This window comes from Budorcas taxicolor, chromosome 23 (assembly GCF_023091745.1).
Source record: "Budorcas taxicolor isolate Tak-1 chromosome 23, Takin1.1, whole genome shotgun sequence".
NCBI lineage: Eukaryota > Metazoa > Chordata > Mammalia > Artiodactyla > Bovidae > Budorcas > Budorcas taxicolor.
Window position 1 is genome coordinate 49977280 of NC_068932.1, and position 27676 is coordinate 50004955.

The 27676-nt window shown below is 51.1% G+C and overlaps 2 protein-coding genes across 2 annotated transcripts in view; one reads left to right on the forward strand and one right to left on the reverse strand.

Annotated features, from left to right (window-relative positions):
• Window positions 1-12484, reverse strand: part of LOC128067780 (nascent polypeptide-associated complex subunit alpha, muscle-specific form-like) — a 55252-nt gene extending 42768 nt beyond the window's left edge. Inside the window, exon 1 of the mRNA XM_052660837.1 lies at window positions 12442-12484. Within this exon, the coding sequence (XP_052516797.1) occupies window positions 12442-12484 (43 nt within the window). The remainder of the gene's footprint in view (window positions 1-12441) is intronic.
• Window positions 12485-13751: 1267 nt separating this feature from the next.
• PPP2R2D (protein phosphatase 2 regulatory subunit Bdelta) lies at window positions 13752-22753 on the forward strand. The gene is given in 12 exon segments (XM_052660838.1): window positions 13752-14072; window positions 14200-14385; window positions 14504-14554; window positions 16025-17026; window positions 18019-18746; window positions 20189-20370; window positions 20419-20480; window positions 20482-20508; window positions 22417-22430; window positions 22433-22612; window positions 22615-22650; window positions 22653-22753. Coding segments are annotated over 8 exon segments (705 nt in total). The 5' UTR covers window positions 13752-14072; window positions 14200-14385; window positions 14504-14554; window positions 16025-17026; window positions 18019-18643.
• Window positions 22754-27676: the final 4923 nt, after the last annotated feature.

The window sequence follows — 27676 nt, forward strand, 5'->3', positions numbered from 1 at the left end:
TGAGTCAGCTGTTCGCATCAGGTGGCCAACGTGTTGAAGGTTCTGCTTCAGCCCTTCCAAAGAGTATTCGAGTTGATTTCTTTCGAGACTGACTGGTTTGATCTCCTTGCTCTCGAGAAACTTCTCCAGCACTAGATTCTAAAGCGCCAGTTCTTCGGTGCTTTGCCTTTATTGTCCTCCTGTCCTTTCCATACATGACTAATGGAAAGACCGTAGCGCTGACTAGACGGGTCTTTGCTGGCAAAGTGGTACCTCTGCTTTTTAACACACCGTCTGGATTTGCCGCAGCTTTCCTGCCAAGAAGCAGTCGCTTTCTACTCTACATGGCCACAGTCACCAGCTGCGGTGATTTTAGAAGAGGAAGTCTGTCACTGCTTCCACCTTTTCCCCTTCTATTTGCCACGAAGTGATGGGACCAGATGCCATGATCTTAGTTTTTTTTAATATTGAGTTTTAAATTGGTTTTTTCACTGTCTTCCTTCACACTCATCAAGAAGCTCTTTAGTTCCTCTTCCCTTTCTGCCATTAGAGTGGTATTGTCCAAATATCTGTGGTTGTTGATATTTCTCCTGGCAGTCTTGATTCCAGCTTGTAACTCATGCGGTCTGGCATTTTGCGTGATGTGCTCTGCGTGTAAGTTGAACAGGGTGACAGTAAGCAGCCTTGTTTCTCCTTCCTCCATCCTGAACCAGTCAGTTCTTCCATACGGGGTTCGAACTGGCGTCTCGACCCTCATACATGTTTCTCAGAAGAATGGCAGATTCGTAGTTTAAGGGAGGTGATTGTACACTGTCCATCTGAAGGAGATCAGCCCTGGGGTTTCTTTGGAAGGAATGATGCTAAAGCTGAAACTCCAGTACTTTGGCCACCTCATGTGAAGAGTTGACTCATTGGAAAAGACTGATGCTGGGAGGGACTGGGGGCAGGAGGAGAAGGGGATGACCAAGGATGAGATGGCTGGATGCCATCACGGACTCGATGGACACGAGTCTGAGTGAACTCCAGAAGTTGGTGATGGACAGGGAGGCCTGGCGTGCTGCGGTTCATGGGGTCGCAAAGAGTCCGACACGACTGAGCGACTGGACTGAACTGGACTGATTGTACACTGATCCTTGGACTTCCGGACTAGAGGCGCAGTGACTTTATTTGTCCAGATTTGTGGCTGTGAGTGTTCTGTTCCTTGAGGTTTTGTTCTACTCCAAGCTCCCCTTTGAAGAGTGCTCTGGTAACCTTAGAGTCCGGAGGTCATTCTGCTTTGCGCTGCGCTGGGGATGAGAAGGGGAGGCTAAGCTGAGCGCGGACAGTGCTGAGTGAGCGTGAAGGCACGGGGTGGCGTGGGCTCCCCTGACTTCTGAAGGCTGCAGGGTCAGTACAGTGGAGAGAAGCTTTTGATTTCCTTTCTGTTTTTAAAACTGTTAATTTTTGGAGACGCCTGAAGAAAGTATTATAATGTGCAAGATTTGATGGTGGCTTTCTTTCTTTTTAAATAACAGGGTATTGTTTGTGGGTCCGGCCAGCTGTCGTGCTCCCCTCAGGCAGGGATAGAGGTGGACTCAGGACGAGCTAGTCAGCGTCTGCTGCTGGTGCCGGGATGCGTGAGTGACAGTCGCTGGCGGCCGGCCCTGCCTCCTTCCCCTGCAGCAAGCTGGCCCTGGTGGTAGGCCAGCCTGAAGGTGGAGCAGCTGAGCAAGCATCAGTAACGAAGCCGGGGAGGCTTCCAGAAGGAAGGGAGGAGAGCTGTCAGCTCCTGCTCCAGGTCCTTAGGCCCTAGACAGCGACTGCTCTTGGGAAGCTGTTCGGTACTGGGGCAGATTCTTCCCACGTGGTGTTACTCGCCGCCTCCCAGCAGTCTCCCTTCCCTTGGGCCGCTCTCACCGCACAGACGTCTTTTGCAGGTGTCCCCCATGTTACCCGGAGAAGGCAACGGCACCCCACTCCAGTCCTCTAGCCCGGAAAATCCCATGGACAGAAGAGCCTGGTGGGCTGCAGTCCACGGGGTCTCGAAGAGTCAGACCCGACTGAGCAACTTCACTTTCGCTTTTCACTTTCATGCACTGGAGAAGGAAATGGCAACCCACGCCAGTGTTCTTGCCGGGAGAATCCCAGGGACGGGGGAGCCTGGTGGGCTGCCGTCTATGGAGTCACACCGAGTCGGACACGCTGAAGGAACTCAGCAGCAGCAGCAGCAGCACGTGTTCCAGTTCTTCGCTTGTCCGTCTCCAGTAGTGAGCGCTCGACTTGAAGCTGGAGGGCTAGGTGCCCCCTTCCCCACCCCACCACCTTATAGAGCCGAGTCCCCAAGCTTTTTTGGCAGCAAAGGCCGGTTTTGTGGAGAACAGTGTTTCTGCAGACCAGGGTTGGGGGTGGGGTCAGGGTGATCCAAGCGTGTTCGATTTACTGTGCGCTTCATTTCTAACCTGATGCCACCACGGGTCTGACAGGAGGTGCCGGTCCACGACCCGGAGGGTGGAGACCCCTGCTGTAGAAGACCCAACCCAGGGTCGTCGAGTCTCTCACGCCCAGAGCTTGCTGCAAGGGCCTTGTGTCCGTTCCTGCAGCCTTCACACCTTGAGGGAGGGCCTCTTGCTCTTCCCAGCTGTAGACGCAGAAGCCAAGGCACGGGGGCAGGGAACTTGGTCGGCAGGGTGGCCAGGCCGGGGTTTACAGCTAGCCAGCTGGCTCCAGAGCCCACGCCTGCTGGCCTGAGTCAGCGGCCGTCTGTGGCCAGCACTGATGAAGCCCCCGCTGTGGGATGTGGCTGCCCAGCTTTGCAATTGCCCTGTCCTTCAAAAGCTCGGGAGAGATCTCCTCAGCAAGAATTGCAGAAAGTGACCTCTGAAAGAAAATGAAAATGAGATGTCTTTAAAGGAGGTGCCTATCACAATGATGTGAGATGAGTAACAAGGGTTTCCGAGAGGCCATTCTAAAGTCCTGGGAGAACACAACACAGACATGTCAGGTGCCAAGATGGCCTCTCACAGGACCACGGCCGCCCTCCTGCAGGGAAGCTCTGGCTCTGCGCTTCTGTATGTTCACTGCTTTTCCTGATTTCCTGGAGGAACAGTGGGAAAGAGAGGAGGGGCTTGTCATGAACTGGTTCAGTTCAGTCGCTCAGTCATGTCCAGCTCTTTGCGACCCCATGGACTGAAGCATGCCAGGCCTCCCTGCCCATCACCAGCTCCCGGCATTAACCCAAACCCATGTCCATTGAGTTGGTAATGCCATCCAACCATCTTATCCTCTGTCGTCCCCTTATCCTCCCGCCTTCAATCTTTCCCAGCATCATGGTCTTTTCAGATGAGTTAGTTCTTCACACCAGTTGGCCAAAGTATTGGAGTTTCAGCTTCAACATCAGTCCTTCCAATCAACACCCAGGACTAATCTCCTTTAGGATGGACTGGTTGGATCTCCTTGCAGTCCAAGGGACTCTCAAGAGTCTTGTCCAACATCACAGTTCAAAAGCATCAATTCTTCAGTGCTCAGCTTTCTGTATAGTCCAACTTTCACATCCGTACATGACCACTGAAAAAACCATAGCCTTGACTAGATAGACCTTTATTGGCAAAGTAATGTCTCTGCTTTTTAATATGCTCTCTAGGTTGGTCATAACTTTCCTTCCAAGGAGTAAGCGTCTTTTAATTTCATGGCTGCAGTCACATCTGCAGTGATTTTGGAGCCCGCCAAAATAGTCTGTCACTGTTTCCACTGTTTCCCCATCTATTTGCCATGAAGTGATGGAACCGGTTGCCATAATCTTAGTTTTCTGAATGTTGAGCTTTAAGCCACCTTTTTCAGTTTCATCAAGAGGCTCTTTAGTTCTTCACTTTCTGCCATAAGGATGGTGTCATCTGCATATCTGAGGTTATTGATATTTCTCCCGGCAGTCTTGATTCCAGCTTTTGCTTCATCCAGCCCAGCATTTCTCATGATGTACTCTGCATAGAAGTTAAATAAGCAGGGTGACAATATACAGCCTTGACATACTGTTTTCCCAATTTGGAACCAATCTGTTGTTCCCTGTCCAGTTCTAACTGTTGCTTCCAGACCAGCATATAGATTTCTCAAGAGGCAAATCAGGTGGTCTGGTATTCCCATCTCTTTCAGAATTTTCAGTTTATTGTGATCCAGTTTGTTATGATCTATAAGTCAAAGGCTTTGGGATAGTCAGTAAAGCAGAAATAGATGTTTTTCTGGAACTCTCTTGCTTTTTTGATGATCCAGCCGATGTTGGCAATTTGATCTCTGGTTCCTCTGCCTTTCCTAAAACCAGCTTGAACATATGGAAGTTCATAGTTCACGTATTGTTGAACCCTGGCTTGGAGAATTTTGAGCATTCCTTTACTAGCATGTGAGATGAGTGCAATTGTGTGGTAGTTTGAGCATTCTTTGGCATAGCCTTCCTTAGAGATTGGAATGAAAACTGACCTTTTCCAGTCCTGTGGCCACTGTTGAGTTTTCCAGATTTGCTGGCATATTGAGTGCAGCACTTTCACAGCATCATCTTTCAGGATTTGAAACGGCTCAACTGGAATTCCATCACCTCCACTAGCTTTGTTTGTAGTGATGCTTCCTAAGGCCCACTTGACTTCCAGAATGTCTGGCTCTAGGTGAGTGATCACACCATCATGATTATTTGGGTCGTGAAGATCCTTTTTGTACAGTTCTTCTGTGTATTCTTGCCACCTCTTCGTAATATCTTCTGCTTCTGTTAGGTCCATACCATTTCTGTCCTTTATTGAGCCCATCTTTGCATGAAATGTTCCCTTGGTATCTCTAATTTTCTTGAGATCTCTAGTCTTTCCTATTCTATTGTTTTCCTCTATTTCTTTGCATTGTTGCTGAGAAAGGCTTTCTTGTCTCTCCTTGCTGTTCTTTGGAACTCTGCATTCAAATGGGAATATCTTTCCTTTTCTCCTTTGCTTTTCTATGCTCTTCTTTTCACAGTTATTTGTAAGGCCTCCCCAGACAGCCATTTTGCTTTTTTGCATTTCTTTTTCTTGGGAATGTTCTTGATCCCTGTCTCCTGTACAATGCCACAAACCCTTATCTATATGAACGTCCATCCATAGTTCATCAGGCACTCTATCAGATCTACTCCCTTAAATCTATTTTTCACCTCCACTGTAAGGGATTTGATTTAGGTCATATCTGAATGGTCTAGTGGTTTTCCCCCACTTTCTTCAATTTAAGTCTGAATTTGGCAATAAGAAGTTCATGATCTGAGCCACAGTCAGTTCCCAGTCTTGTTTTTGCTGACTGTATAGAGCTTCTCCATCTTTGGCTGCAAAGAGTATAATCAGTCTGATTTCGGTGTTGACCATCTGGTGATGTCTATGTGCAGTCTTCTCTTGTGTTGTTGGAAGAGGGTGTTTGCTATGACCGGTGCATTCTCTTGGCAAAACTCTATTAACTGTTACCCAGATTTAAACTTTTTTTTGTATAATCAGTTTCTTAATCCATAATCTAATCTGTTCCTTTGAATTAGGCATTAATCTTTTTCTGAGGAAGTAGTGCTTAACAGAATTAAAGGTTCATCTGCTAAACTCAAGCTTGAGTCTGGGAAGTTGTATAAATCATATGGGTATCTGGGTAATCTGGTATGGCCAGCCTTCCTAAATGGGTTTCCATAGAAAAGAAAGAAAGAAACATTTAAATTGGGGAAGGATAACAAAAATTAAGAGCACTTGGGCATCAGTAGCAGGGATGTTCAGTATGTTTCACTGACTGTTAGATACATGTGATTTCACAGACGTTAAAATGAGAGGAGATGGGTGAAATACCATATTTGTGAATGCATAAGTTTTCAGTCAAGGTCATTATTTCTGGAGTAGTGAGTTGTTTCCTGTGGGGGAAAAAAAAAACAGAGATGCAGTCTTTATCATTCATCTTTTTTTTTTTAAGTCACAGTGGGACACCTTATCTGATTATTTGAATCGTTTTCAGTCTGGTGTCTACCTTCCGTTTTAGAATTCCCATTTACTTAATATTTATACCTGTGTCACTAAAAAGAGCCTTCAGGAAAGCATCTTGTAGGGAAGGCCATCAAACAAGAAAACAATCTGGTAACATTCTTGCAGTTTCATTTAGGAGATTCTGCCTTTAGGAAATCAGAGACAGATGGTTTCCTTAAGATTGATGCATTCGCTGCGCCTGCTGAGCACAGCTCGTTGTCAGTGTCTGCAGTACAGGCTGTGCCGTCAGGAAGCTGGGCCAATCCTAGTTACATAATCAGGTGCAGGTTCGCAGGGTTCATGGTAGGGGCAGATCGTATCCCTTGACTTTTAAAATCTGTTGTTTTGATGGGAAGTTCTGGGTTCAGTTTGTGTCTGCTATTTATCAAGTTTGTAGGCCCTTTCTAGACCTCAGCGTGCTTATCTGGAAATCACATAATAAGATTTTCGTTGAGATAAAACAGTGCAGTGCTTTTGAACTTGTAAGGTGTTGTTGGAGTGTTAGGTCCAGCTGTTCATTAATTCTCATGTATTTTAAGGTGTTTGGGTTTGGTTGTACCTATTTTTAAACGTGAAAGTAGCAGTTTCTTATTTTTTCCTGACCTCCCCTTCCAGTCACCCAGGTCCCTTCCATGGGGCCTGACCTCTTTTTCTGTTATTATTTAATGATCTTTCCCCTCACTTGCTCTTGGCTCCTGTTTCTTTCCCAGTGTAGAATACCTGTTTCCCCTGCCATCCTATCTGGAAGAGCCTGTCTACAGAGCCCATCCTATCTGCAGAGCCTTCTGTAAGCTGAAGTGGTGTGAAGGGAAGAGGCAGTTGCTTAAGACACATGTTGCTGATGGAAGCACAGAGGAGCCAAGGTGGAACCCAGACACTCAGTCACAGTCCAGAGCTCCGCCGGCCTGACGCTGAGGTGCTGAGTGTGGTTCCTGGAGATGGAGCTTGCCGAGCCCCTGCTGCTCAGGGTTCGCTGCCTGTGTGATCACTTTCTGCAAAACAGTCGCTGAAGGTTTTTTTTTTTTTTGCTAAAGTGAAAACCTTTGGGTATCTTTCAGTTAGCAAGGACAGGTTACTGACGCAGGCCTTTTGTTAAAGTAAAATAATATACAGCAAGCTTTCAAAAAGTGGGGAATTTCTCGGGAATTCCCTGGTGGTCTAGTGGTTGACATTCCAGGCTTTCACTGCTGGGGGCTCAGGTTTAATCCCTGGTCGGCAAACTAAGATCCTGCAAGCCAAGTGGGGTGGCCAAAAAAAAAAAAAAAAAAAAACTGAAGTGGCAGATTTCTGCACTGCGTTAGCTTCCTGTCCTCCCTCCACACCTGCTCACCCATCTAAATGCATCTCAGACTGGATCCATCTCATCTCAGTGAACCACTGCCCAGCCACTCTTCACACCCAGTATTCTGTCTCAGAGCCTGACCTTCCTGTCACTTAGCAGGTCACGGTGTTTAGCCTTGGCTGTGTCCTGCTTGTTCTCCAGTTTTATCTTACAGGTTCGGCTTGCTCTTCTACTTGGTGTTAATCAAGATACAGACTTTGGTACGAATCCCTTTCGGCTTTCTGACTAGCTTTGTGCTAACCTGGCAGGTTACCTGCCGTCTGTTCCTCATGAGTAACAACAGGGGTGCTGTTTCCTGTGACCCTTACAGGCTTGTTAGATTCCAGAGAATGCAGGGAGAGCTTCAGCAAACTGGCTCACAGTAACTGATTACTATGAAGATGCTGGTGTCTTTAAAAACAGTTTTTAATACAATTTTTAAAGGTTACTTTCCGTTTACAGTCATTACTAAACGTTCACTGTATTCCCCAGGTTGCACAGTACACCCTTGAGGCTGTCTTACACCGCATAGCTTGTGCCTCTCACTCCCCCCGCAGGTCCCCCCGTAACCTCTACTTTGTTCTGTTAACTCCTTCATTTTGTCACATTCATTAGCTTGTTGTAGCTTTTGGATTCCACGTATAAATGATAACATGCAGTGACCGTCTGACTTTTCACTAAGCACAGTCCCCTCCAAGGCCATCTGTGTCGCTGCAGACGGCAGACCCGCCTTCTTCGTGGCCAAGTCATCGCCACTGCAAGCATGCACCACGTTGTCTTTGTCCGTGCGCCTATGAATGGACACTGGGTTGCTTCCATTTCTTCTCTGTTGTAGTGACGCTGCCGTGAGCATTGGGGCGCATGTATCTTTTCACATTAATGTGTGTCTTTGTCCTTCTCAGGTGTGTGCCCAGTGGTGGGATTGCCGGACGGCGAGGTGAGCCCGCCTGTGGCTTTTTGAGTCTCCTCCATGCTGTTTTCCACAGCGGCTGCCCCCCTCAACAGGACACGGGGGCTCCCTTTTCTCCACACCCTGGACATTTGTTGTGTTCTTTTTGATGAGAGGAAAATGTTGATTTTTTTTTTTTTAAGAGACCCTCTTGCATAGGAGAACAACTCACTCTGGTGGGGACGCTAAGTCATGTCCGACTCTTAACAACCCCATAGACTGTAGCCCACAGGCTCCTCTGTCCATAGGATTCTCCAGGCAAGAATACTGGAGTGGGTGGCCATTTCCTTCTCCATAACTCACTCTGTTACCTGATAACTTACTCCAGGAAGCCGGCCTGGGAGAATGAAGGGTGTTATGGGGGCTGACTTCTAGCTTGGTTCAGCTGCACAGTTCGCAGCGGAGTCCTGAAGGGCTGCTTGTGTTGGGATGGAGACACCCAGTGTCCGCCTCGGAACCTCCATTCAGACAGGGACTGGCCGGCAGATGGGCCCTTGCCCCACACTGAGGGCAGGGTGTGTGGAGGGAAGGCACCCATGTGCCCGGTACACAGACTCAGGTGGGGAGTGAAAGGGAGTCCGGGTGTCGGGAGAAGGAGAGCATCCAGGGTGAGGGCTTGGAGTGGAAATCAGAGAAGGTGAGGTGGGTGCATTCTGGGCAGCAGGATCTGGAGGGTTTGGCAGGAGCGGAGGGCCCGAGGGGGGAGGGGGCGCCTGGAGTTCCGTGCTGAGGACCTTTCAGATGCCAAGGAGAGGTGCAACATCAGCTTTTTGGAAGGTCACTCTGGCCTTTGGAAAATGGGTGGTGATGGGGTGAGGGTGGAGGCCGAAATGCTTAGGGCTGCGTTACTGCAGCAGTAAAGGCTGGGAATGCGGACTTACTCTAACTCAGAAGGTTTTCAGTTCTTTTTAAAGTGCCCAAGCGTAAGTCTTCCAGACTTTGCAGGCCTGTCCAGTCTGTGTCTCATCTGCTCAGTTCAGCTATGCCTCAGGAAAGCAGCCACAGGCCCCAGGGGCATGAGTGCCCTGAGCCCAGAGCAGCGAGGGCAGGGCCGTGGGCCGGGACCGGTATCTACCGACCGGCCAGGGCCAGGTTTTGATTTCAGGTGGTGGTTGCCTGCCCTATGCTAAGCCAGTGGTTCTCAAAGCCTTTTGGTTCAAAAACCTCTTGGTTTTATATTCTTAGTAATTTTTGAAGACCATGAGGGTTATATCTATCAATATTTACTGTGCTGGAAATTAGGACAACTGAAAATATTTACTATTTCACTGTGATAAGCTATTACATCTTAACATATTTTAGTGAAAAACAGCTTTCTCGAAAGAGAACAGTGCCTCTGTCTTACACAGCGCAAGCGTTTTAAGTGTGGGCTTAATAGGATGCAGCTGGATTCCCGGATCTGCTTCTGCATTCAGTTTGTTAACAGTTGTTTTATTGAAATACGTGAAAATTTGGCCTCATCCTTACATGTTGTTAGAAAAGGGAGGGATGATTTAATAGCCTTCTCGTGTGATTATGGGTTTTCCACTGTGTTTGTTTACTTGTTTTGTATTTGGACCGTGCTGCATGGCATACAGGATCTTAGCTGCCCCACCAGGGATTGAGTGTATGTCCCCTGCAATGGAGGTGGGGCGTCTTAGCCACTGTACCGGCAAGGGAGTCCCTAATACTCCCCTTTAGTACCAGTACCACAACACAAGTGGGCATGTGATGGCTTCTTTAAGTTAGTCTTTGGATGTGTTGGTATTCACTCACATCTTCTGCTGCTGCTAAGTCGCTTCAGTCGTGTCCAACTCTGTGTGACCCCATAGACGACCTCCCACCAGGATCCCCCGTCCCTGGGATTCTCCAGGCAAGAATGCTGGAGTGGGTTGCCATTTCCTTCTCCAATGCATGAAAGTGAAAAGTGAAAGTGAAGTCGCTCAGTTGTGTCCGACTCTTAGCAACCCCATGGACTGCAGCCCAACAGGCTCCTCCATCCCTGGGATTCTCCAAGCAAGAGTACTTCACATCTTCTAAATGTTGATATATTTCATTGTACAAGATCGAGAAAATGAATACTGATCTCATCAGAAAAGTCTTAAAAGTGGGAAGCTGTCAAAGTAGTAGTAGTCGAAACACTTTGCAAGAGTTCTGATTCTCTCAAAAACTTGGATTTTATCATCAGCAGCAAACCCTGTCCAGTTTCTGTGTAGAGAGTAGCTCACTTTGTTCGTTTTTAAGAAAATTTTCGCCAGATGTCAAGGTCTGAATAAGCGCCGTTGTTCCGTTGCTGTTTAAGTCGCGCTCCGTGAACAGCGACTGCAGCGCCGCAGCCGCACCTGGACTCCCCCTCGAGCCATCGCGGCACCCGGGACGCAGCAGACACACTGCGTGCATGTCTCGCGGAGGACCACAGACCCTGAGAAGCCTCACACTCAGGCACTGGGACTGTAGGACCACAGAGACCCTGAGAAGCCTCACACTCAGGCACTGGGACTGTAGGACCACAGACCCTGAGAAGCCTCACACTCAGGCACTGGGATTGAGAAAATCGACTCGCTTGACAGGTCGTCAAGGATGTTCCTGAGTAAAACTGGCTTCTTCCCTTTCTTGGTGCCGTGGGTGAGGTGAACAGCAGGACTATGACGTGTGCTGGACGCCAGCTCCAGCCACTGCTGCTTTTCATCATTCATGCAGCTGACAACACAGTGGAGACGGCAGAGGTGGGGTTCACAGTGTTATGAAAATCGTTTTGCCCTCGTAGACCTCAGAGAGGTTCTTGGGAACCCCCAGGGGTCCACAGACCACACTTTGAGAACGACTGCTTTAAAGCTAGCCTCCAGCAATAGGAAGAACAGAACAGGGCAGGTTTCGAGATTATCTGTTGCCTCTCGTCTTTCCTGGAATTTGTTGGTTTTGTCTCAGAATACCAAAGCAGTGCATTCATTATTTAAAGTAACTCAAATGACGCAGGGGTAAAAAGTGATAGCAAGCGTTCCCGTCATCCCTCCCCAGAGGTGACCACCCTGAGCAGGGTGCGGGCATGTTTTAGACCATTTCCTGTTCACGTGCCTCTGGGCGCTTTTGCTTCAGGGGCTGGTGTGTGTGAGCTGCGGTTCCCAAGTCCCTTGCACACTGTGCGTCCTGCTCTCAGTGGCGTTCCGCTGCTGCCCGTCTGCGTCCCCAGTGTGTGATGTGAGGCGTGCGGTGCCAGGCTTGCTTCTGAGCTCTGCGTGCCCTCTGCCCACCCGCCCTGCATGCGGCCCCTGGAGCTGCGAGGGCTCCTGATGCTGTGTGTACAGATGCCCACTGTGGATCTCAGAAGGTGTGGTCGCTGGCCCGGGACACACGGCTGGTGGTGCCGAGGCCAGGGTTCCAGCCCAGCTGTTCTGGGGCCAGAACCCAGCTGCTGCTGCTGCTGCTCAGCCGCTCAGTCGTGTCCGACTCTTTGTGACCCGCCCTGGACTGCAGCGCACCAGGCTCCTCCATCCTTCACAGTCTCCCGGAGTTTGCTCAGTCGTGTCCATTAATGCTATCCAGCTATCTCCTCCTCTGCCACCCTCTTCTCCTCCTGCCCTCAGTCTTTCCCAGCATCCAGGTCTTTTCCGGTGAGTCAGCTCTTAGCTTCAGGTGGCCAAAATATTGGAACTTCAGCATCGGTCCTTCCAATGAACATTCAGGGTTGATTTCCTGTAGGAGTGACTGGTTTGATCTTCTTACTGTCCAGGGTACTCTCGGGATTCTTCTCTAACACCACAGTTCAAAAGCATCAGTTCTTTAGTGCTCAGCCGTCTTTATGGTACAACTCTCACATCTATACATGACTACTGGAAAAGCCATAGCTTTGACTTTACAGATGTTTGCTGGCAAAGTGATGTCTCTGCTTTTTAATACACGGCTAGGTTTGTCATAGCTTTCCTTCCAAGAAGCAAGCACCTTCTGATTTCATGGATTTTCACGGTTAAAAATGTTTTAAAAAGCTATGCTTTCTTGCATAGCTCAATTGGACCTTTTCTGATGGTTCCACAGTATTTAGTTGGATGAATTACTGATTTATTTAACGAGCCCTCTGTGACTGGGTTCCAGATTTTGCTGTTACAGAAGTTGCTGTATTAAAGAGACAGTCCCTCCATCTGCCCTGCAGGCATGTCTATGGCTGGAAGACTCAGGACAGTCACTCAGGCCTTGGGCGTTACCCCTCCACGTGGCCCGGGTTGTGCTCCAGAGACACTGCTCACCTAGACCTTCACTGCGCATGCTGAGAACCTCCGTCTTGTTCATCGTTGCTATTTTAATGTCAACTTTAATGTTGTAATTTGCATTTCCTTACAGTTACACAATTGAGATCTATTTCCATTCCTTCCATGAATTGTCAGATTGTATCTCTTGTCCATTTTTCTGCTGAGTTTTTTTAAAATCTTTTTTAAAAGCTTTTCATGCATTATAAATAGTAATCTCTGAATATTTTTTGATTTTTAATTTTTCAACTATACTGTATATATGTCTCGTAAAAGTGGATTTTTTTGTTGCTGCTGTTGGGAATTAAGAAAAAGCTGAGATGCTTGTTTGGGTCAGTTAATGGTGCAGAAGAGGGACTCACAGTAGCAGGAGGTCAGAGGCGACCATGGAAACAGGAGAGCCTGGGATATTCAGGGAACTTGGTGAGGATGTTACTGAGGCAGGCTGGAAACAGACTCCAGCCCATCTCGCCCAGCTCTCCAGAGATGGAAAAGTGAAAGTGAAGCCGCTCAGTCGTGTCTGACTCTTTGCGACCCCGTGGACTGTAGCCTATCAGGCTCCTCCGTCCATGGGAGTTTCCAGGCAAGAGTGCTGGAGCGGATTGCCATTTCCTTCTCCAGGGGATCTTCCCGACCCAGGAATCAAACCCAGGTCTCCCGCACTGCAGGCAGACGCTTTACCGTCTGAGCCACCAGGAAAGCCGAAGCCACAGCTGAAATGCAGGGGTGTGAATTCTGCATCTTGAGCTGCGCTTAGTACAGTGCCGGCTCATAGGAAGTACCTTAATACACGGTGGCCTCTTAGTGAGTCATGAGGGTACCTGCCCCAGAGGTAGTAAGTTCCCTGAGAATGATGTGGAAAATTTAGGTGAAAAAAACAAATGATGAGTCCTCATTTTTAACCATATCTGTAAGCATGTCATTCACTTTTAAAAAGGGGTGAGAAAGTTAATACAGATCATCAAAGAAAGGGCATTAATGAGCATAAACATTTTAATTAAAGCAGTGATGAGGTTTTATTTTTGCTTTACATTTCTGGAAAGAGTGGGCTTCCCTGGTAGCTCAGCTAGTAAAGAATCTGCCTGCAATGCAAGAGACCTCAGTTCGATTCCTGGGTCAGGAAGAACCGATGGAGAAGGGATAGGCTACCCACTCCAGGGTTCTCGGGCTTCCCTCGTGGCTCAGCAGGTAAAGAATCCGCCTGCAATGTGGGAGACCTGGGTTCAGTCCCTGTGTGTGGAAGGTCCTCGGGAGAAGGGCACGGCCGCCCACTCCGGTATTCTGGCCTGGAGAATCCCATGGACGTGTAGTCCATGTGTAGGCCGTGGGGTCGCAGAGTCGGAAATGATTGAGCGACTTTCACTTTCTGGAAAGAGTATCTTGAACTCATTTTTCTGGAGGGCAGTTTCACGTTATCTGTCAAACTTTAAGCAAGTGTTGGGAGCATATGGCTTCGTTACAGGAATATGTCAGCATTTCATGAAGACGTATTTAGAGCCGTGCTTTGCAGCAATGTGATATCTGGAAGAGCTTACGTGTGCCAGTCATGATGTGGTCAAACGCGATGTGTCACGCCCATGCCGTGGGTTAAGGGGCCCGTGCCCGTCGGAAAGCAGCCTGTGGAACGCTGGGTGAGTTGGGTGAGAGGCAGTGCACAGGTCAGTGACCCTGTGTAAACGGAGGGGGTGCAAATGTCGGGAAGGCGCTGGGTGGCTGCCGTCTGGGCACCCGGGCTGAGGGCTCGGGTCTGCAGCACAGAGGGGCTCCGGCTTCTATTCTGCACTGCCTTGCATTAATGTTCCATGCTGCGGAGGCGCCGTTTGTGATGATACAAAGACCAGTTAAGAGGAGGGAAAGACTAGCGTTATGACGATGGAGAAAGTTCCTCTTCCTGCTGCTTATGAACACGTACTGTTGAGACTGCCACCTGTCACCCTGGACATGGTAAGGTTTTTGATCTTGAGGGTTTTGGGTTTTGTTTCTTGGAGTCTAGTTGATTTACAGTCCCATGTTAGTTTCAGATGTACAGCAAAGTCATTCAGTTCTGTGTATTTTTTCCCAGATTATTTTCCATTATAGGTCATTACTATAAGATGCGAGACACTGGCTATAGGTGAGCTACGCAGTAAATCCTGCTCTTACCTGTTTTGTGTGTAGTAGTTTGTATTCGTTAACCCTGCTTTTCTGAGTTTTAGTTCTGCCCCAGGTATCTATAACGACAAAATAGATGCCCATGAACACATATCTATTACTGAAGCTCTAGTGTTTGTAACTAGGTGTAAAACAAGCAAAATGATAAGCCTGTTCATAGCGATTGTTGGAAGGGGGCCTTCGGGGCCTGCGTGCATCAGTGCGTTTGTTAACAGACATAACTTTATTAACCGTGGGGGCTGTTTCTCGCTTTGTTGCAGCCATTTGCACTGACCTGGGAATCTGCACATATAAAGAAATGTCATAATTTCATTGTTTTTCTGATGCACCTTGCATACAGGAGAAATATTTTAAATCTTGAGACCATCATTTGCCACCTCACATTTTAATAACTATAGTTTGCTTTTACCTGGCTTCTGTAATCAGATTAAATTTATGTTGGAAATTTAAATTTTATTGGTTGTATTATTTTGTTAGTATTTAGTTTGTTTATTTTGATTTTAGAGCTCTCCTAAAAGCTACAGTGGATATTTCTAATTTTAGACTCATACATATTTACATAGCTTAATGACAATAATTTTTCTCACTGCTGGCAGTCATGGAATTTCTCTTAAAAGATTCACACCATTTTAATTAAGTGTGAGAATCACTGGCAGAGCTGGATACCATTCATTATATAATATTGTGCACCCCCTGGGTATAAGTGACATACATTTTTCATCCCTTTTAGTCCAATAAGACTATTTTGGTTTCATTTAAGCAAATTTGGTTATTTCACATAATTTAGTTTAAAAGGTGACACTTCTAACAAAAAGCTTTATTCTTTCCCAAGGCTTACTGAAGATTTAAAAAAAAAAACCCAGCTGGCAGAATTCAGTACATTCTTTCTGTTCTTCAGTTGCTAAGTCACGTCTGATTCTTTGTGACCCCAGGAACGGCAGCACTCCAGGCTTCTCTGTCCTCACTATCGCCTGAAGTTTGCCCAGATTCATGTCTATTGAGTCAGTGATTCTATCCAACCATCTCATCTAAGTAAGAACTTATTTTTAGGAAGGATATCGTATATCAACAAATATATGTTTGTGCAGATCTTTAAGAGTTGGGCTTCACTTGTGGCTCAGCTAGTAAAGAATCTGCCTGCAATGCGGGAGATCTGGGTTGGGAAGATCCCCTGGAGAAGGGAAAGGCCGCCCACTCCAGTGTTCTGGCCTGGAGCATCCCATGGGCTCCATAGTCCACGGGGCTGCAGAGAGCCGGACACGGCTGAGCGACTGCCACTTTCACTCAAGAGTTACGTTATTTTGTGGCCCCCTTTCTGGGACATTCTTCAAGTCGTTTCAACTTCGGGGTCTATCTTCCATTAGTAGGTAAGTTGTGTATCACAGCTGTTTACACTGCATGTCTTTGAATGCTCTTTTCCTCTGTAATGCAGAGGTAGGACACCCGCTTTGAGCAGGCCCCAGCCGCAGGCTTGGGTCTCTGGTGCTCCGACCCTTCCATGGAGCAGCCGGAGAGGAGAGTCTCTGCAGCAGCTGACTAAGATGAAGAGTCTACTTCTGGTCAGAAAACACGCTCACACCAGCCTCTCAGAAGACCAGACCCAAGGCTTTGTCCGATCGGTCTGTGCTCAGCAAAGCTGAACCCCAGAGAAAGTGGATTCCCCTGAAGCCCAACCTGGGTGTCCTTCCCGATCAGAAATCTATGTCATAAACCCAGGTCCACCTCCTCTGCCTGAAGTGCTTGCCTCTGAACACCCGAGGCCTTTGAGGTCTGGGGTTTGCTCTTTCTTCCTGTGGCTTTACCCGCCCCGAGCGGCTGTCCAGGTCTCTGTGCTGACCGTGTCAGAAATCTCAGCGTCCCACTGGGTGACGATGTCATCCTTATCAAAGGCAGTGACTCCCCAGACCTGAGACTTTCTCTGGCACTCTCAGTGACGCTGCTTTGTCCAGAAGCTGACCAGTCACCACACAGAGGAACGCACGTCTGTCTCTGTCACGTAAGCATCAGGTTTGTCTTTAAATTGACGCCGGGCATGGATTTTAAGTTGGGCAGCGGTCTTCTAGAGCCAGTTCTCCGTTTTTGCTTTTTCTCAAAATTAATTTCCTAAATTTCTACTCTGTATCGAGTAGCAAGACAGCCCAGTCTAGAGAAATGCTGATGTGCCAGGGACCCATGAACCCGTACGGACTCTGGGCTCCAGAGCCAGAAAGTGGATGCTGGATAATTACAGGTTTCTCGTGGAAATGTTCTTCATCCAAGGAGAAAATTTCATATGTGCTCATCTTGTCCAGGCTCTGCACTTGGACTCCCCAGCCACCTGTGTGACTGGGTGCTCCCCGCAGACGGTGAGTGTTTTCAGCAGAACAGCAGAGCTCTTGAGAAAGTCACTTCCCGGTTCTGTGAAACCAGACTGGCCTCACTTCTTCGATTATTGGTGAGTGAGGATGCCGTCTGTTACCTGATGTCCATTTCTGTGACGCTTTGTGTCCTTTATCGTTTTTGCTCAGTAATCTGTGAGCACTGTCATGCGTGAAGGGTCTGTTTATGCAGTCACATCTATCGTGGTTGTCATAAAGATTCTGTCCCCCCATCAGGATTCAGATGCCTGTCTTGTGACCAAGCTCATAAAGCTGGGAACTGGCATGCGCTTCCTGGGGTCTGTTGGCACTCTTGTGCCTTGAATCCACTCACGGGGCGAGCTGGTGCCCTGTGGCTCCTCGCCTCCCGCTTGACTTTCAGCCAGTGCCCAACCATGCCCCTCGGCAAGCTCTCTCCTGAGCTGAGTCACCATTGTCTCATTTTGGGGGTGGTTCCTCCCCCAGCCGGGGGGGCGTCCTCCAAGGCCTGTGCTGACCAGTCCTCCGGAACCCACTGGCCGCTCGGCCCGATTCTGGGCTGGCCTGGTCCCCACTCTGCTTGGCACCTGGCGATGCCTGCAGCCGAGAGCTGGGCAGCGTCGTGCTCCAGTGCTTCGGGGCCCTGTGCGTGCTGTCTGACGGCTGCAGACGCTGCTGCGGGGTCACCGGGTATGTCAGCCTCCTCGCCGTCCGTTCCTGCACGCCTGGCCGGACCCACAGCCAGGTCCACTCCTCCTCGTGTTCTCAGTCAAGCAGTGTCTGTTTGGCAGCCTGCCGTGTGACCTTGCTCTGATAGCTTAGAACACGCTCTTGACACCGGATACCTCGACCCTGCCGGGATCCTTTGGAGTCTGGCAATGTCCCTGCATCTGCGCCGTTTCGTGGCTGTTCATGTGGGACTCGGGTGCAGTGGGCACTTGCCTGCTTTTCTTCCTTATCTTTTAAGGTGTATTATGTTGCTTTGAAAGTCTTTCATAGAAGGCTAGCAGTCACAATGAGGTGAAGGCAGCCCGCTCTCCCAGGCGTTGCTGGATCTGATTAGTCCATTAACGTACATCTTCTTACGTAGCAGATTACAGTGCCTGTAATCGCCTCCTTCAAACACCTAAGCTCTTAAACCTCCTGCCTGCGAGCCCTGCCTTAACCATGCGCTTCCAGACATCATGGACAGAAGCCAGCCAACATGGAGGAGCTGACGGAGGTGGTCACAGCGGCAGAGCCCGACCCCCTCTAGTGTTGCCTGCTCATCCACAGCAGAGGCCGACCCCCTCCAGTGCCACAAGCCCATCTACAGCGGAGCCTGATCACTACCAGTGCTGCCTGCTACGTCCACGGCGGAGCCTGCCCCGCTCCAGGGCAGCGTGCTCGTCCACGGCGGAGCCTGCCCCGCTCCAGGGCAGCGTGCTCATCCACAATGGAGCCTGACCCCCTCCAGAGCAGCGTGCTCATCCACGGCGGAGCCTGCCCCCCTCCAGAGCAGCGTGCTCGTCCACGGCGGAGCCTGCCCCGCTCCAGGGCAGCGTGCTCATCCACAATGGAGCCTGACCCCCTCCAGAGCAGCGTGCTCATCCACGGCGGAGCCTGCCCCCCTCCAGGGCAGCGTGCTCGTCCACGGCGGAGCCTGACCCCCTCCAGGGCAGCGTGCTCGTCCACGGCGGAGCCTGACCCCCTCCAGGGCAGCGTGCTCGTCCACAATGGAGCCTGACCCCCCTCCAGGGCAGCGTCTACAGCAGCAGCACAGGGCCGTCTGCCCCTGTGACACGCGGTCCTCCGCCCTGTGCTGCCAGCATGCCAAGGGTAAGTGCTGGCGAGCTCAGGCACCTCGCATTCAGAGCCCGCCTTGTCCAGGCGCTCACCACCTCCAGAGACCTCACGGTGCCTCCTGTCGCCTGCGTGCCTGCCTGCCTGCACGGAGGCCCTGCTTCCTGGGTACCCGCGGTGGGGCCTGCAGGTCACCCCAGCCAGCCCCTCTGTGCACGGGGACCTCTGCTGAGGCCAGAGGCTGTCTCTGCGCCTGGGATGGGCTCTGTCCCTGCAAAGCTTTGCTGGCCTGGAAGCAAAGAGAGAAAGGTCTGCCCGGGAAGTCTTCAGAATCTTTCTGAAGGCAGTAGGTGGGTTTTGCTGCAGTGAGTCTTGCCCATCGAATGCTGAAGGAAACCCCTCAGGAAAGTCCAGGCTTTAGCCCACTGAGCCTTGAGGTCCTTCTGGGGGAAAAGAGCTTTGGGTTTGTTATTTTTACTCGTAAGGAACAGGCCCTACTTTGTAGAAAACCAAGAAGTGTGTGTGTCATGATAATGTGTGTGTCCTGGGAACTCTGCCAGCATGCCTCTGGGCGCTGAGCGCTGACGGCATCCCGGCCCAGAGTGCCATGGATTGTCCTGTTCTGGACGCTTTGTCCTGCAGTGAAGTCAGTGTATCGGTCAGTCCGTCCAGAGCGTCTCCCACTGTAAAGTGGGTCAGCTCCAGCAGAGCCTGTGTCTTCAAGAGCCTCCAGCATTTGGCCTGTGTCTTCAAGACAACACTCTTGAGTAAACAGGCTTAGATTCCAAGAATGATTTTATTTGTCAGCCAAGTTATTTATGTGAGTAAACACTCAGTAAACGCTCAGTATTGCCGCTAGGTTGCTTAGGATGAACTTCAGATGCAGAGTCAATAAGCATATAGGTTCTTTGTAATACATATATTTTTTTAAAAAGCAGCAGCTGAAAATGAAAGCAAGTACAGAGCTCCTTGCTCACAGCTCCCTGAGCCAGGACAGACGCTGGGGTCTGGCGCACGGGCGGGTGGGGGGTAAAACAGGCACTTGAGTTATTGCTGATAAAGCAAAAGTGCTGGGGAAAGAAAGGTCTGCCCGGGAAGTCTTCAGAATCTTTCTGAAGGCAGTAGGTGGGTTTTGCTGCAGTGAGTCTTGCCCATCGAATGCTGAAGGAAACCCCTCTCCCAACGGGCGGTGGCAGGTGGGACTGCTGTGGCCGCAGTCCCGCCGTCCTCAGCCGAGGGCTGGCCCTGCAGCACCCGTGGCTCGGAAGTCAGAGGGCCCTGGGCCCGCGTTGGCCTCTCGTGGTGCCCGGCATGGAGTCTGCCAGCCGGTGCATACCAGGCCCTGGCCCCCGGGAGCCACAGGCTGTGCGGGGCGTCTGCGGGGCGCCCGGTGGCTCTCCAGGTTTCAGGCCAGGGCCTGGTGAGCCCAGGGGCCTCGCTTGCACTGCAAAGTGGGTTGTTCTCTGGCTTTTAAACAGAAGTGGAGACACTGTGTTTTCCGGTTTTGGAAGAGCCCAGCAGTAGGTCCTTCTCAGAAATCATCTCCTCCGTGTCCGACGTGAAATTCAGCCGCAGCGGTCGGTACAGGATGAGCCACGACTGCCTGTCAGTGGAGGTGTGGGGCCTCGACACGGAGCGCCGGCCCGTCGAGACCCACCGGGCGAGGCCTTGGGGGCCACCGCCCCGACCTTCCTGCGCTTCCATTAAGGTCCACGAGCACCTGCGAAGCAAGCCGTGTCCACTCTGCGAAAATGACTGCATCTTCGATAACTGAGTGCTGCTGGAGTGGCTCCACCAGGTGAAGCCGGCGTGGGAACCCGGGCCTGCAGGGCCAGGGCTGGCGCAGGCCCGGCCGCCCGAGTGGAAACGGGGTCTGGGCACATTTCTCGCCGTGCCTGCGATTCCATCCATGTCTGAACAGCAAGCACAGCGCTAGGTTCACGCTGGCTGTGTCTGAAATGCTTAGAGGATGACAATTTCTTATTTTGTATTATTTCCAAGAGGAGTGAAAGGAGGAGGTGAGGAAGGTCGTGTGGGCGGGTGGGATGGCCTTTGCCTTGGGGACGAGTGGAGGACGAGACCCGAGAATGCGACGTGTGTGGACGGCAGTGCGGGGCTGGCGGGACACCCCTCTCTGCCGGGGCTACGGCCGTCTCTATGCCTCTGGTCGTCTGTGGGCACGTGCCTTAGAAGTGACAGCCGCACTGGTTCTGCCTAGAGGTCTGTGTTTGATAACGTTTGAAGCCTCTGCTGCCGTGAGATGGGAGGAGATGCTGCCGTGGGCCTGGGATGGGTTGTGTGCCATGTGGGGCTTGTGCATGTATCCGAACTGAGGGCCTCCCGGTGGTGGTGAGGGGCTGCCAGACGTCCTGAGGCACCCTGCGGCACAGGCCCCGGGACTGCCGGCCGCGACGCTGCCATCCTTTGCGCATGAAAAGGGAGGGGGAGTGAAGAGGGCGCGGCACTGGCCTCGGGGCATCAGCAGGACCCAGGACCCAGGAGCCCTGGCGGGAGGAGCTGTGACTGGACCCGCAGAGGTTGGCTCTTGAGACGGAGACCCTTGGGATCTGTAGAAGGCACCCATCTGCGTTAGACAGGCCCCAAGGGAGACGCGTGTGTGAGAGACCTCGGGCTGGGGTGGACCACGTCCCCAGCATTGGTGAGCCCCAGTACGGCTGTGTGTGTGTGTACGTGTGTTGATGTGGGGAGCACGCCCCGCGGGCCGCTCCAGGCACGTGGGGCGCGGACGTGTCAGGTATGGGCGCCTGCTCTTCACAGGCTGACGTGCCCCACGTGGTGCCAGCGGCGGGTGGACAGTGTGGTGCCCGGGGCAGAGACGGGACTTCGCCCTAAGCCCCGCACAGCCGCCTGGGCACCATCAGAGCCCTGAGGGGAGACCCAGACCAGGCAGGGCCGCCCTCCTGGCGCACTTGGCGTCACAGCAACACTTAGAGCTCGGGGTCCGCACGGCTTCAGAAGGTGGAAAACACAGCTGGGGCCTGCGACGGGCCCAGGTCCAGAGCCCTCACGAAGCACTTTCTCAGCAGACCCGCTGAGGGCATGCAGGGCCACGGAGGACTTGCCCTTCCCAGGGCGCCAGGGCCCAGGATTTCCCTGGGTTAAAATCCCTGAAACCAGAGCTCACAGGTGCAGACGGGCAGGCATGCATAGGAAGGGCAGTGTACACATGCCCCCGGAAACGAGAGAGCGTGGCGCTCTGAGAATCCTGCTTCCAGAGGCACGCGCAGCGGCATGTACACGGTGCAGGAAGGGGCCGGCCCGCCCCGTGCACACGGCACTCACGTGGCCCCCACACTGGGAGTGGAGCCTAGCTACTGCTCGGGACGCGAGCTGCGTCCCGAAAACCCACAGTGGATTCGGCACCCCCTGTGCAGCTGAGGAGATCCTGAATTCACTGAAGATGGGAGACATTCTAAGGAGAAAGTCGAGGTTTTTACCTTTTTCAAAAACACATTGATATAATTAAAAGTATAGATTCGTTACTGTCTGCCCTTTGATTCTGCTGTGTTTGTGTTTACTGATATGACTGTGTATGGGGTTCAGTGAGACAGTCTCAGCACGGTTCTCTCCTGGCCATTACAGTCTTTCCTGTCTGATGTCTGGAGGCGGCGAGCCGCTTCATCCGGGGCCGGCGGGGCGGGAGGAAGGGCCCCTCGTTGCTGACAGGTCCTCGTCCTTCATGCAGCGCTGTCCTCACGGGCCCTACAACAGCTCCTCCTGGGTGTTCGACCGGTCCACCCGGAGGGTCAAGACGCCGGAGGCCTGCAGGGTGAACAGCAAGCCTTGGGCCAGCCTGCAGCCTCGCAGGGTATATGTGGGCGGGAGGCAGAAGGGTGAGGTGAGCGTGGGCAGCCTGGACCAGCAGGAAGACCCTGCACACGCGGGCACCCGGCCAAGAGTGTCATTGCTATGGCTGCCACCTGTACACCTTCCAGGACGAGGTCAGCTACGGCGCACAGGGCCCCGCGTCTGCAGAATCACGCCTGCTTGCTGTCGGAGCTCGGTGGCCGCCATGCCTCTGAGAAGCAGGGATGCCCTCCTTCCTCAGCATAGACTGCCTGGGGCTCCAAGCGGGGGCCCCAGCTTCTGCTCCGGGGAGCAGGGCCCTGGGTGTCGCTGCTCAGGTGAGAAGCCAGCTGGAAGCAGGCCTCGAGGCCGTGACTAACACAGACGTCTTTATTTAGGTCTGAGCCTGCCTTCCAGACTAGAGACCAGACACTCACACCCAAGAGGAGTCGTCAGGTGCAGCCTCTCCTGCCAGCCCTCCTCCCCGCCGCCATCCCCCGGGCCTCCACCCACGTGGCCGCGTCCGCCACCCACCCACCAGCCTCGGTGGCTCTGTGTCCCCGGGCAGCTGCACTCCCCACTCCTGTGTCCACCGTCACCCCTTCTGGGGCAGCCGCTTGAGAAAAGCAACGCACTGTAAAGTGTGTCTTTAAGTCCAAAATAAGCACCGTCTTTTTACTTGCCTTCGTTGCACGTAATGAAATTATGCAGAATTAAGGCTTTGAAACTCTTCTATACTTCGTTGACAGACCGTGGAACGTAGGTAGTGCCTGAGGCTGAGCGTGTGCGTCCCCAAACTTCTGCAACCCTTGTTTCTGTAGAACTGGCCACCCCTGACCCACCAGGTAAGGACTGGACGGAGCCTCAGCTGAGGGAGAAGATCATAGGGAGCAGCCTCAGAACTGCTGCTGAGAAGCCAACTCGGGGTTCAAAGCACGCCACAGATGCACTGCCGTTGAAGACTTTCGTGCTTTTTCTAAACCTTTTTTAAAGTACTAGGTGCGGAGTGGAGGTATAACATACTTCTTTAAAATGCTAAAATTATACTCTGGATTTCACACTTAAAGGCAGCAAAAATTAAACCGTTTTAATTTCTATCCCTTGATGGTTTAACAGTAGGATCTCTGGTGTCAGAAATCACGATTTCCCCTGCCCCCCTCAGAAAATACAGAGGTAACAATAAGTCACTGGAGCTTGCTCTGTGGAATTCCACACTGGAGCCACGGCCCCAGTCCTCCGGGGGGTGGGCAGCTGGGCCCACGCACTGCTCGTGGACTCACTGTGCTGGCGGAGGCCCCATCAGCGCACATTTCAGTTGCTAACTGAGAACCAAAACGTATTAGGTGGGTGCAAACATAATTGCGGTTTTTGCATTGTTGAAACAGAGAAGGCAATGGCACCCCACTCCAGTACTCTTGCCTGGAAAATCCGATGGGTGGAGGAGCCCGGTGGGCTGCAGTCCATGGGGTCGCTAAGAGTCAGACATGACTGAGCGACTTCACTTTCACTGTTCACTTTCATGCATTGGAGAAGGAAATGGCAACCCACTCCAGCGTTCTTGCCTGGAGAATCCCAGGGATGGGGGAGCCTGGTGGGCTGCCATCTATGGGGTCGCACAGAGTCGGACACGACTGAAGCGACTTAGCAGCAGCAGCATTGCTGAAATTTGTCGTTTGATACTGGACTACATCCTTGATGTGGTTATGTTATATATCATTTCTTGCTTCGTTTTTCTGCTAATGACTGACTGCTGTGTATTTCATATTTGTTTGAGACTAGGGAAATGATGTTAGACAAAAAGCAGATTCCAGCAATTTTCTTATTCAGGTTCAAAATGGGTCAGAAAGCAGCGGCGACAGCTTGCAACATCTACAGCGCATTTGGGCCAGGAACGGCTAGTGAACATACAGTGCAGCGGGGGTTCTTTTGCAAAGGAGACGAGAGCCTTGAAGACGAGGAGTGTAGTGGCCAACCATCAGAAGTTGACAGTGAGCAATTGAGGGCCATCATCCAAGCTGATCCGCCAACAACTACGTAAGAATCTGCCACAGAACTCAAGCGCCAACTGTGCTACGGTCATTTGGCATTTGAAGCAAATTGAAGAAGTAAAAAGGCTCACTAAGTGGGTGCCTCGTGAGGTGACCAAACATTTTTTTATAAATGGTCATTTTTAAGCCTTGTCTTTCTTCTCTTACTGTATGCAAAACCTAAGAACCACGTCTCAGTTGGATTGTGACGTGCGGTGAAAAGCGGATTTTATACAACTGGCAATGACCAGCTCAGCGGCTGGACTGAGAAGAAGCTCCAGAGCACTTTCCAGAGTCACACTTGCACCAAAAATAGGTCAGGTCACTGGTGGTCTGCTGCCCCTCTGAGCCACGACAGCTTTCAGAATCCCAGTGAAACCATTCCACCTGAGAAGTAGGCTCAGCAGACCAAGGAAATACACCAACAACTGCAGCATAAGCCACCATCGGCCAACAGAAAGGGCCCAGTTCTCCCCAACAACGCCCGACCACGTTTCACAACCAACGCTTCAGAAGCTGAACGAATTGGGCTATGAAGTTTTGCCTCACTCACCATATTCACCTGCCTCTCACCAACAGACTACCTCTTCAAGCAGCTCAACGACTTTTTGCAGAGAAGGCATTTCCACAACCAGCGGGAGGCAGAAGCTATTTTCCAAGCGTTCATCAAATCCCAAAACATGGATTTTTATGCTACAGAAATTAACTATAACTATTTATTGCTCCTTGGAAGAAAAGCTATGACCAGCCTAGACAGCGTATTCAAAAGCAGAGACACTACTTTGCCGACAAAGGTCCATCTGGTCAAGGCTATGGATTTTCCAGTAGTCAGGTATGGATGTGAGAGTTGGACCATAAAGAAGGCTGAGTGCTGAAGAATTGATGCTTTTGAACTGTGCTGTTGGAGAAGATTCTTGAGAGTCCCTTGGACTGCAAGGAGATCAGTCCTAAGTGTTCACTGGAAGGACTGATGCTAAAGCTGAAACTCCAATACTTTGGCCACCTGAACTGAGTGACTGGAAAAGCTGGGAAAGACTGAAGGCAGGAGGAGAAGGGGCCGACAGAGGATGAGATGGTTGGATGGCATCACTGACTTGATGGACAAGAGTTTAAGCAAGCTCCAGGAGTTGGTGATGGACAGGGAGGCCTGGCGTGCAGCAGTCCCTGGGGTTGCAAAGAGTGACTGATAACGATTTAAAATTCATGGTCGGAAATCACAATTACTTTTGCACCAACCTAATACACTTACTTTAAAGGTCATTCTTTTACTCTGTTGGTTGTGATGCAGTTCACAAATCTGAGATATTGAACAACTGTCTTAAGTCCTTAAGCATTTCTGGGAAGATGGGGTTGTGTATATTTGTTTCGCTATTTTCACCAAAAGTTTAATGAATTTCAAATGTTTAGCTGGATTTGTCCTGTGTAATTGGACAGTTTTTTCCATATTTCCTTCGAGACATATTTCCCACCGAACAAAAAACCATCCTTCTGCCTCTCAGAGGGCCCTGAGCTGGGGTGTGCATGGCCAGGTAGGGGTCCCTGTTTGGGGCTGACGGCCCTCAGAAGTGCTCTTGAGGAGTATGAGATTTAAGAGATGCCCAGCAATTTCTCCAGGCTTCTTTGCCAGTTGACACTTTTGATTCCATACAAGCCTCTTCCCCTCCTGATGACGTAAGAATCCTGTGGTTCGTCGGACTTAAGTTCACCTTATTTTGGCTGCACTGGCCCTTAGCTGCTGTGTGTGAGCTTTGCCTACGTGTGCTGAGCACAGGCTCAGGAGTCATGGCCCACGGCCTTAGTCGCTCCACAGCACGTGGGGTCTTCCCAGACCCGGGATCAAACCCGTGGCCCCTGCACTGGCAGGCAGGTTTCAACCACTGGACCGGTAGGAACGTTCCCATTTCAATAGTGCGCTTCCCTTGTTATCACCGACTTGAACGACTTTGGCCCTAAATGGAGCAGCCCTGTGGGCCTGCGAGGAGGTTATTTAGAGGGTCCCACCCCCTCTCCTGGTCACACCCCACCCGTGCAGACAGCCAGGCCCATTCATTTCTGGCAGATTCATCCCGAGTTTTTGGCGCAAGTGAGCAGATGCACAGCCTCTGGCTCCTTTCTGCACGTCGTTCAGTCGCTCAGTCATGTCTGGCTCTGCGACCCCATGAGCCTGCAGCACGCCAGCCTTCACTCTCCTTAGCTGTCTCCCAGAGTTTGTCCACACTCATTTCCGTGGAATCAGTGATGCTATCTAACCATCTCATCCCCTGCCACCCTCTTCTTTTGCCTTCAGAATTTCCCAGCCTCAGCCTCTTCCAACTAGTCCAGTCTTCAAATCAGGTGGCCAAAGTATTGGAGCTTCCGCATCAGTCCTTCCAGTGAATATTCAGGATTGATTTCCTTTGGGACGGACTGGTTGGATCTCCTCACCATCCAGGGCACTTTCATGAGTCTTCTCCAGCACAATCCAAACGCACCCGTTCTGCATGAACAATACTAAACCATTTCACTTGCACACACTTTGTCCCTTAGCCTGCAGTTAGGGCTCAGCAGACTCAGCCCTTCCCCCGGGGCAGCTCAGCGGGGTATGGACCCAGCCCTGTGGCTGCCCGAGTTCTCCAGGTGGGCCTGCTCACCAACGGGGGTGGGGTTGGGTTAAAGGCCAGGCCTCAGAAAACCCGGCAGCTGCTTATAAAACGGGGCACTGGGATGCTCCCTCACCGCTTTATTTCATGCTGGCAGCCACACGGTACCGGCTCGGGGACCCTGTCACGTCTCCCAAGTCGTCATCTTTGTGCACACGCGTTTTCAAGTGCTAAACCACAAGTGGCCCAGACACGTGTCGCTGAAGGTGCGCCCCGCTTCCCACCAGGGTGGGCCCGCAGTCTGCAGGCGCGCCAGGCACGAGTCTGGCCGGGAAATAGCCGAGCACAGGCTTGAAAATCTTCTGGAGGATGTTAAGTGTGTTGTGAGCCTGCTTTTCAGTCAGTAAAATGAACGACAGTGTGATCTGCGTTAACAGGAGGGCGTACGGGAGCTGTCACAGTGCTGTCTTGTTCAAAAAAGTGAAAACACTCACACACACACAGTCCCACACCTTAAATGGATCAGACGCTCACTGGAACATCACAGTGACGG